This window comes from Macrobrachium nipponense, chromosome 12 (genome assembly GCF_015104395.2).
Source record: "Macrobrachium nipponense isolate FS-2020 chromosome 12, ASM1510439v2, whole genome shotgun sequence".
Classification (NCBI taxonomy): domain Eukaryota; kingdom Metazoa; phylum Arthropoda; class Malacostraca; order Decapoda; family Palaemonidae; genus Macrobrachium; species Macrobrachium nipponense.
The window spans coordinates 47,872,049-47,885,107 of NC_087205.1; the positions used below are offsets into that span (position 1 = coordinate 47,872,049).

The window sequence follows — 13,059 nt, forward strand, 5'->3', positions numbered from 1 at the left end:
AGCGTCTGGAAAAACGTCCTGTTGATCGTCTTGATGAGAGTCCAGACAAGCGTCACGCTGAGCTTCCATACGAGTGTCCAGCAAAGCGTCATGCCTGGCATCCTGCCGCGCATCCAGTGAAGCGTCACGCTGAGCATCCAGACGAGCGTCCAGCAAAGCGTCCATAGAAGTGTCACGCTGAGTATCCAGATGAGCGTCCAGCAAAGTGTCACGCTGAGTATCCAGATGAGCGTCCAGCAAAGCGTCACGCCTGGCGTCCAGCCGAGCGTCCCGCCAAGTGTCACGCCTGGCATCCAGCCGAGCGTCACGCCTGGCGTCCAGATTAGCTGCCGAACTAGCGTCGTATCTGGCAGCCGACGGAGAGACCCTCATAGACGAGCGAGGGGCGTCTCGGCGAGCTACGTGACTCTGCATAATCTCTTGCAAACCATCCTTGCTCCGAGGGTAACTATGTTTCTTTCTCTCGACTGAAGCACGTTTGGGAAGATGATCCTCGCGCTCTCTAGACAACTGCTGGGGAGCTGCACGAAATCTAGAGGGTGAAGCAACAGGAGAAAGAGAGGAGCGAGGAGAAGGAGAAGGGGACTGCCTGGACCTCTTGATTGGCAGTTTATCATCCTTCCTTCTGCGATACGGCTTTGCCTCTCTCTCTGCAATCAACGAGTCAAGTTGTTGTTGTATAGACAAAATAATCCTCTTTGACGGAGAACCTTCCTTCTCAGGCGAAGGGCTGATCCTGTGAGAAGACGAGGGGTGAGGGGAAGCTCTCCTCCTTCTCACATGGACCGGGGCGCTCAAAAGCAACTTTGTCGGAAGACGTCCTCTCCTGCGAAGCTCGCAAATCAGAAGGAGAAAAAGGACGTGAAGCGTCCTCCTCCCTGAGACCAAAGATGACGGCCGCCTGTGCGACATCTTGCATCTTTGCTCTCTTTTGCGGCGGAAAGTCTTCAAATTGCTCAGGAGACGACCGCAAAGCAGAAGGAGCTAACGGACGTGAAGCGTCTTCCTCAGAGGAACCAAAGACGATGGCCGCCTGTGCGACATCTAGCATCTTAGTTCTCTTCAGAGGGCGCGAGACCTTCCGAGAGCTCCAACTCCTGCGCGGGGAGAACGTCTCTGATGACGAAAAACAATCCTTCAAGATTCGAGCACGATCTTTGGCAGCCTGGGAAGTGTCCACAGGTCCTGCCGAAGGGGCATTATCACTACACCTCACTGCACTATTAACACTTTCCATAGTGAGCACTTTTGATTCTAGGCTACGTAAAGATTCCAGAATCATAGATAGGGCATTACCCTCCACAGACGCTATTGCAGGGCCCGAAGGCATTACAGGTTTAGGAGGAATAAATTCTACTGGAGGGGTAGCAGGTGTAACATTATTGCCCTGACATATACTGCCTGATACACTCCTGGAGGAAGACCTCCTGATCCTATCACGCTCTAACTTATGTATATAGGCCTCGTATGCCTTCCAACCCGAATCAGACAGACTTTCACACTCCTTGCAACGATCATCAAACATACACACATGATTTTTACAACTCGCGCACACTGTGTGGGGGTCTACCAAAGCTTTCGGTAGCCTTACCTTACATTCTTCCATACAACATACTCTGGCGCTAGTCGAACTAGACCCAGACATCTTGGTTAAAGGAAATAATCGAGCCAAAATCAAAACAATCCACAATTAGCGTATGCCTAGCCACAGATCCAATATCAAAAACCAAAAGTCAATCAGGATACTCAAGTAGCAAAAGAAGTTCCAAAATCCAATGACGGAGGTACTGAAAACAGGTGTTGACAGTACCGGCGACAGAGAAAATCTGAATAGAAAATGGGAATGGTTCCTGATACCCGCCTCCCAGCGGCGGGAATGGGTACTAACCACCTGGCCGACCACTGCGTGTGCCGAGAGTTTTGAAATTCTGTCGGACTTTGGAGAATACAGCTATATGTATATATATCTGACAGGTAAGCTTCATGAACAAATAGGCAATTTACATGTAATACGTGGTTCTAAATACGAAAAAATCAGGTTACAAAGGCCGCTTTGGAACGGATTAATTTCGTAACCTGAGGCACTACTGTATATGATGCACTGGTTAGGACTGCAATAAGTCACTGACTTGTATTCAACTTTTTTGTGATGTGTATGTGCAATGAGTTACAGATGTATATGTATGACATGTTTTCATACAGTTTGGATGCATCTTTTGAGGCTGTTTAATTTGGGGCGGGCCACACAGATTCTTTGCCACAACAATCAGCTGGATAAAAAATATCTGAATTTCTAGGCCACATTAACATTAAAATTTATAAATATATCTGATATACTGCAACTTACTTTACAAGTTTCTTCATCATGATTTCAAATGAGCTAAACTTACCACTTCTGTCTTCTCTGAAGTTTATCACTTAAAAATTTTTCCGTATGTTTTACTTTCATTATGGCATTCAACAGAAGTTCATGAACATGAAGGGCTTTCAATTTCTTTAATACAATGAGCATGTTACAAATCAATTTTTTCTTGGAGTTAAATTACCTGAAGCTTTGTTTTCATTCGAATTCATTATTGGTGCCAAGGTAGAGCCTGAATTCTCAACAGTGATTGAGGTAATGTTTGACTCAGAAGCTGAATTACATTTACAACATGGTCGCAGTTATCAATATTCACATCAGTGGCAAAAATTGTTTCTGGGAATCATCAGTGAGTCCTAGGATAGTTATGTGTGTATCTATATAGATATATATATATTATATTATATATGATATATACAATAATAAATATATTATGTATATAGATATATATATAGATTATAATATATACTATATATATATATATCCTTAGAGGTACTCATGTTAAAATTGAGAATAAAAAAAAAACCTGAAAAATCTCAAAAAGATATCACTGGTCTTTCATGGAGCTTACTCTTCCAAGTATGACAGTAAGATCTGACTCCAAACCATCCTCTACTTACCTTGATTAAATAGGGTAGCACCACAATGATTAGGGTGATTCAAAAGTAGGTTTAATCTACTTGATAGAACTGAAGGAATTGTGAATACAATCATCCTCAATCTAATCACCTTGGTGGGCAAACCAGACATAATACCAGTCTTATCCAAAAAAACATCTCAGTTCTGGAATTCACGGTCCACTTCTAAAAGACAGTCTCACCTCTGAGACAGCAATATGACTAACATATTGACAACTCTCAGGTCAAAACATTATCAGTAGGTTGACAACACCAGCACATTTACTATTGCCTTTGAAAACTGATAATAATCCCAGCAATAGTATTTTTCTTGATAATCACGACTGTAAAGAAGTTGGAGTGGCAAGTAAGAAAGGCTGAGAAAGCTGTTCAAATCTGAAAGAGGTTGAAGTATAATGAGAAAGAAGAGAGGGTACAGAGGGACACTCAGATTCATACTGCTAAAAAGAAAGATTACCCCAGTTTGAGAGCCATTTCACCTGTCCCATAGCTTCAACACTGATAATATTCTATGTCAAAGCCATATGATGATGACAAGGCATTCTCTCACTAGAGGTCCAACTACAAGGAAGTATGCCTACCTATGCATGTTGCTTCTCCTTCCTTTTCTGAGGCTCAATCTGAGGGAGTTAGTCCTTTAAACAATAAAAACCTTCAGCTGAGTTTCAACAAGTCCCAGCAGACATTCATTATTCCACACCCATGTCAGCTCTAAGGGCTATACATCATATCACAAATTTATTCCCTGAATCATGCACTCCATACGCCCAAGGTGCATAAAATCTAGCTCTTCTCTTTCTTTAAAAAATTTCCATGCACAATCAACAATAAATGCTGCACAAATGTATGTAAAGATGTAGTATGTGTGCAGTATTTAATATCAGTTCTTATAAAGAAACCTCAGATTTTCTGGAATTATGCTTAAAACTAATTAACATTTACCCAAAAGCAGTGAACTTACCTCTCTATCTGGAGATATGTGGCCAATGTTTATACCATCACTAAAGGGAAGTCCTCTACACCATCCAGGAGAAGAGCACTGATATACCTCAGAAACCTTCAGTACCTCGCGATCAATAACAACAAGTTCACCATTGCTCCCTTCAGGTCTATAAAATACATCACCCTATAAATGGAAATAGGAATGAAAAAGAATGTTATTAAACACATGGATTTAAAACAATGCACTAAAACTGATAAGAGCACTAAATAAAAAATTTCCAATCTGATAATGTTCCTTTGATATGACGGCATATTTTTGGGGCAATAATGCAAGGTCCTATACAGGTCTATAGAATTTAGAGGTGTATTACATGAAATAAATCTACAACGATATACATCTATGTAAACCAAAAATAAGGAACTAATGAGTATTATTTGTCAGAATGTAATGTTATTTCAAAATCCATTTCATAATGCAGCTTATGAAAGGAACTGAAAATGAATTCAACACAAACCTTATCAAAGAACATAAAAATAAAAGTTCAGCAGTAGGTAAAACAGCATTCACTACTATGAATGATAATGAACATTTTGCCAGAAATCTGAAATTATAACTATTACAATTCTCAAAGGAAGCAGACCCTCCTTTCAACAGGTTCACTTGAACATGGTGGCAGCAACAGTTAAACTGATTTTAGAGCGAGTCTTGTTAATTCTGCATATACATAACCTTTTTCTTTTCAATGCTGGGGTTTGATAAATGCTAGCTGATGTTCATATTATGGCGAAGAGGAACAACACAGAGGTTCTGGGTTCATTACTAAGTTTATCGACAGAGAGAACAAGGATGCTTAACAGGGGGTATCCATACACCTTGGGGGTATGGGACTTGACCTCTGAATATTTGTATAATTTTGTTTTTAATGTCAATGTATACATGGGTACAATGATAAATTATGAATTGAAACCGTCATTCCATATTTCAAAGCAACTTATATGCTATTTTAAACTTTCATGAATGAAAAGTAAAATCAACTAACATTCTTTCTTAAACTGGATACGTTCATCATTTATCAAGTTTATCACAATAAAGATTTTAAAATACAGAAGAAAACATCAAATTGCACCTTACCAAATTCCTCATTGTTTATTTACATTTTACACCTTTGTAAATAAATAAAAAACTACATAAACTCACTCTCTCTCTCTCTCTCTCTCTCTCTCTCTCTCTCTCTCTCTATTATATATATATATATATATATAATATATATATATAGATAAATACCAAGAATCCAAACCCCGAAGGAAAAAATAAACGAAGGAGTCTGCTGATAAATCCATAAATAAAAAAGATAAATGCCACGAAGGAAAAATAAACGAAGGAGTCTGCAAAACCCATAAATAAAGATAAATGCCACGCGTGGCATTTATCTTTATTTATGGATTTATCTGCAGACTCCTTCGTTTATTTTTCCTTCGTGGCATTTATCTTTATTTATGGATTTATCACGTTCCTAACTTTCGTGATTCTGTTATACATATATATATATATCTATATATATATATATATACAGTGTTCCCCCCGTATCGCGGATTTTTCTTTGGAACCTATCTAGAAATTATTCGCGGACGGACTCGCCCATTCGCGGAATTTTCCAACACATTCGCAAATTTTTCTTTGGAACCTATCTAGAAATTATTCGCGGACCGGACTCGCCCATTCGCGGAATTTTCCAACGAAAATATCAATAATTAGTGTATTTTGATGTTTATTTTCATGACTAAATACATTTTTATGATACAAAAATGATTTACTAAATTTTCAAATATTAATTTGATTAATACTGTATTAGTAAGTTTAATAAGTTTAAATATCACATAATAAAAATAATAATTCTCTCTCTCTCTCTCTCTCTCTACTACAAAGATGTATGTTTTTTTTTGTGTGATAAATAAATGATTTTACTATTTTCAAATATTAATATTAATTTATACAGCAAATAATATCAATTCATTAAAGAAAATACCATAGTGAATAAATGATTTACTATTTTCAAATATTAATATTAATTTATACAGCAATAATATCAATTCATTAAAGAAAATACCATAGTGAATTAGTAAGATTTTAGCTTATAAATTTAAAAAATTATGGAAGAATGAAGGAAATCCCAGTCAGATTCTTTCTCTAACTCCAGGTACTAAAACTCAGATATACGTATCAAGTTCAGGTTAACCCTTAAACGCCGAAGCGGTAAATAAAAAAAAAAATGTCTCCCGTGTGCTGGAGGTGTTTGAGAGTGAGCGCGTAAGCGAAAAAATATTTTTTTCAAAAATCACAGCGCGCTTAGTTTTCAAGATAAGAGTTCATTTTTGGCTCCTTTTTTTGTCATTGCTTGAAGTTTAGTATGCAACCCATCAGAAATGAAAAAAATTATCATTATCATATATAAATAATGCGATATATGATAGCGCAAAAACGAAATTTCTATATATAAATTGTATTCAAATCGCGCTGTGCGCAAAACGGTTGAAGGTAACAAGTTACTTTTTTTTTCGTTGTAATGTGCACTAAATTGCGATCATTTTGATATATAACACATTGTAAAACGATAAAAGCAACACAGAGAAAATATTATCACAAAATAATGCATGATTCGTAACGCGCTTACGTAAACACATATTTTTTTTTCAAAAATTCCCATACAAATCTAAAATATTGTCCTAGAGACTTCCAATATGTTTCAGAATGAAGACAAATGATTGAATATTACTATACTGTAAGAATATTAGCTTACAAATGCAGTTTTCGACCATATCTGACGAGCTAAAGTTGACCGAATGTCGAATTTTTTTATATATATTTTTTTTATATGCAATTATTTCGGAAATAAGAAAAGCTACAACTTTCAAATATTTTTCGTTTTATTCTACATGAAATTGCGCACATTTTCATATATAAAACTCTATGAAATGCCTAATATGAAACGGAGCAAATATTCCGAGAATGGGACTTACGCATTTCGGAGATTTGTGGCGGAGAATCCGCGCGCGGAGGGAAGGAAAGTTTTTTTTAAAAATTCACCATAAATTTAAATATTGTGCTAGAGACTTCGAATTTGTTTCACGATGAAGATAAATGACTGAATATTACTAGACTGTAAGAGTTTTATCTTACAATTGCGTTTTTCGACCATTTCGGTAGAGTCAAATTTGACCGAACGTGGTTTTTTTTTCTATTTATCGTGATTTATATGCAAATATTTCGAAAATGAGAATAGCTACAACCTTCAACTATTTATTGTTGTATTATACATGAAATTGCGCACATTTTCATATATAAAACGTTATGTAACGGCTAATTTAAAATGGTGCAAACATTACCACAATCGCACGTATGATTTTTTCGGAAGAGTTACCGCGCGGACGTAAAGAAAATGTTATTTATTTCATAAATTCACCATAAATCGAAATATTGTGCTAGAGACTTCCAATTTGTTGCAAAATGAAGGTAAATGCTTGAATATTACTAGAATATAGGCGTTTTAGCTTACAATTGCGTTTTTCGACCATTTCGGTAGAGTCAAAATTGACCGAAGGTTGAAAATTTGTCACTTATCATTTTTTATATGAAAATATTTCGAAATTGATAAAAGCTACAACCATGGGTTGTTTTTAGTTGTATTGTGCATGAAATTGCGCACATTTTCATATATAAAACTTTATGTAACGGCTAATTTAAAATGGTGCAAACATTACCACAATCGCATGTATGATTATTTTCGGAAGAGTTACCGCGCGGACGTAAGGAAAAAGTTTTTTCATAAATTCACCATAAATCGAAATATTGTGCTAGAGACTTCCAATTAGTTGCAAAATTAAGTTAAATGATTGAATATTACTAAATATAAGAGTTTTAGCTTACAATTGCGTTTTTTTTTCGACCATTTCGGTAGAGTCAAAGTTGACCGAAGGTTGAAATTTTGGCACTTATCGTTATTTATATGATCTTAAAACTGATAAAAGCTACAATCATGAGTATTTTTTTGTTGTATTCTACATAAAAATGCGCATTTTCATTTTATATAAATACTCTATGTAACGGCTAATTTAAAATGGTACAAAAATTATGTCAAAGTGACGAAATAATTTCAGAGATGTATCACAGATACTTTTAGTGCGGCAAGAAAGAAATTCGCGCTTGCGCGCCTGCGTAACGATTGTAAACAAAACAAACACCTTGATCCGTGAACTCCAGCATCCCCAAGGCGCGTGATTCAAGAGTTTTCGGCTGGTAGGCCTAAAAGTATTTTTCCACGAATTTTTAAAAAAACTTTTGTATGTCGACGTAAAATACGTCCAGTCGGCACCCGAGAGACAAAAAATGTCGACGTAAAATACGTCCAGTCGGCGTTTAAGGTTAAGTGACCGTAGGGGGAAGGAGCTGATTTGTTGCTGCCATCAAGTGGGCATGAAATTTCCAACCTCTCTCTCCTCTTTTACTGAGATGAGAGATTTTTATGGTACATATATGCCGTAATATGGTTTATTAATATTTTCCCCCCCCCCCCAAAAAAAACTTTAAAAAAATTTAATAATAAATAATAATAATAATAATAATAACTAATAATAAAATAGAATAATAATTATAACTAGTAATTACAAAAATCATATGTGAAAGTATTTTACAAATACTACGATAATCTCTCTCTCTCTCTCTCTCTCTCTCTCTCTCTCTCTCTTTTATAGCGATGTATGTTTTTTGGATGATGATTTACTAATTTTCAAATATCAATATTAATGTAAACAGCAATAATATAAATTCATTAAAGAAAATACTAAAGTGAATTAGCAAGATTTTAGTTTATAAATAAAAAGAATTATGTAACCCCGTGTCTTGTTTTTTTAACACTTAGCCAGCTTGGTTGGATGGGTTCCAACTGTCATCGAGTGTTGCCATCTACGGATCTTGAGATTCTCTCTCTCTTTCTCTTTTGCTGATATATATGAGATAATTTCTATGGTACATGTGTATGTTTATTAATATTTTGCATAATAATAATAATAATAATTAACTAATCTCAAATTCACATGTGATAGTATTTTAAAGAAGTACAATAATCTATCCATTTCACTCTTTTAAATAAGGACAACACCCCCCCCCCTCTCTCTCTCTCTCTCTCTCTCTCTCTCTCTTTCTCTCTCTCTCTCTCTCCACATGAGATACTAGCATGCGCTAGTGGTAACTCTCGCCCTCTGTTTGGGCTGGAAGTGTATGTATAAATATATCTTTAAGGACATTACTACATTTTATGGTAAAATAATAATATACAGTACTAGTTTACAAATAATATTACGTTTAATGAGATTAAACAGTAACAATAACATTCTCTCTCTCTCTCTCTCTCTCTCTCTCTCTCTCTCTCTCTCTCTCTCTCTCTCTCTCTGCTATTGGCTGTTTATATATTTCTAATGGTAAAATGTTTAAGATTACTTTAAAATGATATAAATCATACCAATTCAATGGTATATTTGATGTAGGATAATACTTTAAGTAGACATTTGGTATTTGTGATTTCACATTCCATTGTTCCCTTGTTAAAAGAAAATGGATGTCTCAAATAGTAACAGTATGAAAGAAAACGTGCATGACTGAATACTTATGGGGGGACTGAATTATTTTCACATACGTAACTAAGTCATTCAGTACGTACATAGTATGTATTTATGTATATACATAAAATGTAAGATTTACTTGAAAATAGTATTAATAATATTTCAAAGATTAATATGAACCATAATAGGATATTTTATGTATATTTGATGAAGGATGGTCTTTAAGGGATACTTTGGTGTTTGCATGTTCAGGATAGTTTATGAGCATTTTTAGAGGGGGGTTCCAAATATTTGCGGATTCTAACTATTCGCGGGGGGGTCTGGTACGCATCCCCCGCGAATACGGGGGACCACAGTATATATATATATATATATATATATATTATATATATATATATATATATATATATATACACATATGAATAGTATTGTATATAATTTTTTACTATAAAATATAACCACTTTATCAATTTCAATCAAACTTGGCACAGAGATTTATTTGTATGTGATAATTATGGGCATCTTGAATTAGTTATGAGAATTACTTAATTTCTCTTAATAATGATAAAAATAATAATAATAAAAATGATATTGTTAGAATACAATAAAGTTTTGTACATACTTACCCGGCAGATATATACTTAGCTTATGTCTCTGACGTCCGACAGAAATTCGAATTTCGCGGCACACGCTGCAGGTAGGTCAGGTGATCTAACCCCCTGCCGCTGGGTGGCAGGAATAGGAACCATTCCCGTTCTAGAACCAGATTTTCTCTTCCACCTGTCTCCTGAGGGGAGGCTGGGTGGGCCATTCATCGTATATATCTGCCGGGTAAGCATGTACAAAACTTTATTGTATTCTAACAATATCATTTTTGTACATGCAACTTCCCCGGCAGATATATACTTAGCTGATTGACACCCTTGGTGGTGGGTAAGAGACAACTATTTACTGAATAGACAGGTAAACAACATACGTTGTAGGTAATAAAAAAAATAAAACCTTGGTTCCTACTTGTTCAGAGCGGAAGATTCCATGGCTAATGCCTAGGAATCTGCTTCGCCTCAAGAGCCTCAGCGAGGATGTGACCTATGGCTAAGAGTTCTTGTGGGTCTGTCGATGGGGTCTTATCCATTTACTCGACAGAGCCTCTTACATGACAATATGCCTATGCCTAGTGGCATAATTAAGGAGCACAACACCGATCCCGATCACCTGATCCTAACACGAGGGTTAGTGCTTAAGTTGAAAAGAGTTATCCCCAAACTCCTTTCAAACAACCCAAAGAAAAAAACACGACGTTAAATAAAATTTAACTCACTAGTTAAGGATCAGTATCGGCTCCCTATCCCAGCAATGTATCCGCAGACACGTATCAACCAAGAGAGAAGGATCTCTCGTAGGTTATCTTGACATCCTTCGGATATGGGAAGTCAACACAGAGTTGCATCTCCCTTATGTGACAGCTAATATGTCCTTATGACATATTGTTAAGGAAAGAACAAGAATTCAGAAAAGCTCGCACTTCATGCGCTTTTAATTCTCAGCTGTTTGAAGGAATCATCAATACACTTGTCAAGTGCTTAAGAGATCACATTGTCTCAAAGAAGGCCAGGGCATTCTTTGATATAGATCTCTTCTGGGTGAAGCCTGGAGCCTGGCTAGCACTTCGTGCCTGGCAGGCTCCTAGCGCCTGTCTAGCGCCTCGTGCCTGGCTGGAGCCTTGCGCCTGAATGGCGCCTAGAGCCTGGCTGGAGCCTCGCGCCTGGATGGCGCCTGATTGGCTCCTCCCTCCTGGCTAGCGCCTCGCGCCTGGCTGGAGCCTTGCGTCTGGCTGGCGCCTTGTGCCTGGAGCTTGGCAGAAGACTTCATGATTACTGTCTATGAGTCTGCATGCCTCAAGAGTTTCAGCGAGGTAGGGACCTATGACTGACAAACCCTTCTGGATCATGTCAATGGGGGCTAGCCCGCTTACACGACAGAGCCTTCTCGGATCGTGCCAATGGGGGCTGACCCACTTACATGGCAGAGCCTTACCTGTATCATATCAATGGGGACTAGCCCTCTTACATGACAGAGCTTTAGGTTTCTCTTTACTGGAAGGCGCCTTGCGCCTGGATGGATCCTCAATCCTGACTGGAGCCTAGCCTTGAAGGAGCCTGGCACCTGGATGGCACCTGGCTGGCTTCTAGAGCCTGGCTGGCGCCTCACGCCTGGCTTGGCTCCTCCACACTTGCTGGAGCTTCGAGCTTGGAAGAGTCTCAAGGCTGTCTGGCGATGTCCACATCGGACACTCTTCCACTAAGAGAATGTTTCCCATCCGACTCGCCCATCTTCTCTTGAGCAATATCCGATTCTAAAAAGGTTGTGTGCGTTTCTCGAAAGGATGAGAGAATTATATTATATCGTGCTCTGCCGTATTAGAATCCTTTATAATACTGTCACATTGTGGTAAACAGCATTAATCTAGGAAACCTTTGTAAGGATACTAGGAATTCTGTAGTTAACCTCGGTATGTGCATAAGACTTGACCATACCGTAGTCTTAAAGTGAATTCTCTTCTACTACATTCATCTTCTCACTAAGCATGTACTCTAATAAGCCATGCTTTTGTAAGCATGAGAGCATCATATAATATAGAGTTCCGCTGCATTAGAATCCTTTAATAATGTTACCTACGGTAAACAGCATTGAAATGTTGTAATATCTTTCTTATTGAAAGCTTCTTAGCAAAAGGCAGACAATATTTTATTTATGTTTGCTTAACTATCCCCTCAATCCGAGGCTAAAACCGCGATTGTAGGGGAGACACGGTTAGTTATTCCATCCCGCAGGAGAGAGACATGTAACCAACCACTCACGACCGACACCTACATGTTACTGCGTTGGTCTCTAAGGCGCGATAGCAGTCTCCGTTAGCCGTCTGGCCTTACTCTTCCAGAGTTGCCAGCTACTCCATTAAATAAAGGAATCTCATAAAATTATAATTGAACTTCAGGAAGTTCTTATTCATGCATATTTAAGCGAAACAAGACTTCGATAAATCTAGAAGCTAAGTAGGTGTTGTCTTAACAATCCCTTTAAGCGTAGTCCTTCCTAGGAAATTCCTGGAAGGATACTGGTAATTGAGTTGCTCTGCAAAGAAGTAACTACGGTATGTGTGATTTGCCGTATCGTATTCTCATACAGCAGATACTCTACTACCTTCTTTCCCTGCCGAGGCAGATAGAGAAAGGAAAAATTTTTACTGTCTTCGTTCTTTTCGTTAATAGAATGATAGAAAGAGTATATATATCTCCTTAAGGAAGGAAGTTAATCCAGGAACTCTTTAAATCTTCGTGATTTCCTCATAAATCGCGGAAGAGACAGAATTCCTGTTCATCTGTAGGGTTTACGGAAGGAAGTAGATATTTCCTATCCGCCATCATACCCAAACGTCGATGAGATTCTTATAGAAAAACTCCCAAAGCTCCTTGTCACACCTCTTCATAACGAGGGAAG

General features: G+C 37.5%; 1 protein-coding gene across 11 annotated transcripts in view; it reads right to left on the reverse strand.

Moving 5' to 3' along the window:
- The window catches only part of LOC135224515 (E3 ubiquitin-protein ligase MYCBP2-like), a 1,655,355-nt gene that overhangs the window by 1,219,506 nt on the left and 422,790 nt on the right, over positions 1 to 13,059 (reverse strand). For all 11 annotated transcript variants that reach the window (XM_064263565.1, XM_064263560.1, XM_064263570.1 and 8 more), the window contains one exon: positions 3,962 to 4,126. In XM_064263565.1, coding sequence (XP_064119635.1) covers positions 3,962 to 4,126 — 165 coding nt within the window. The remainder of the gene's footprint in view (positions 1 to 3,961; positions 4,127 to 13,059) is intronic.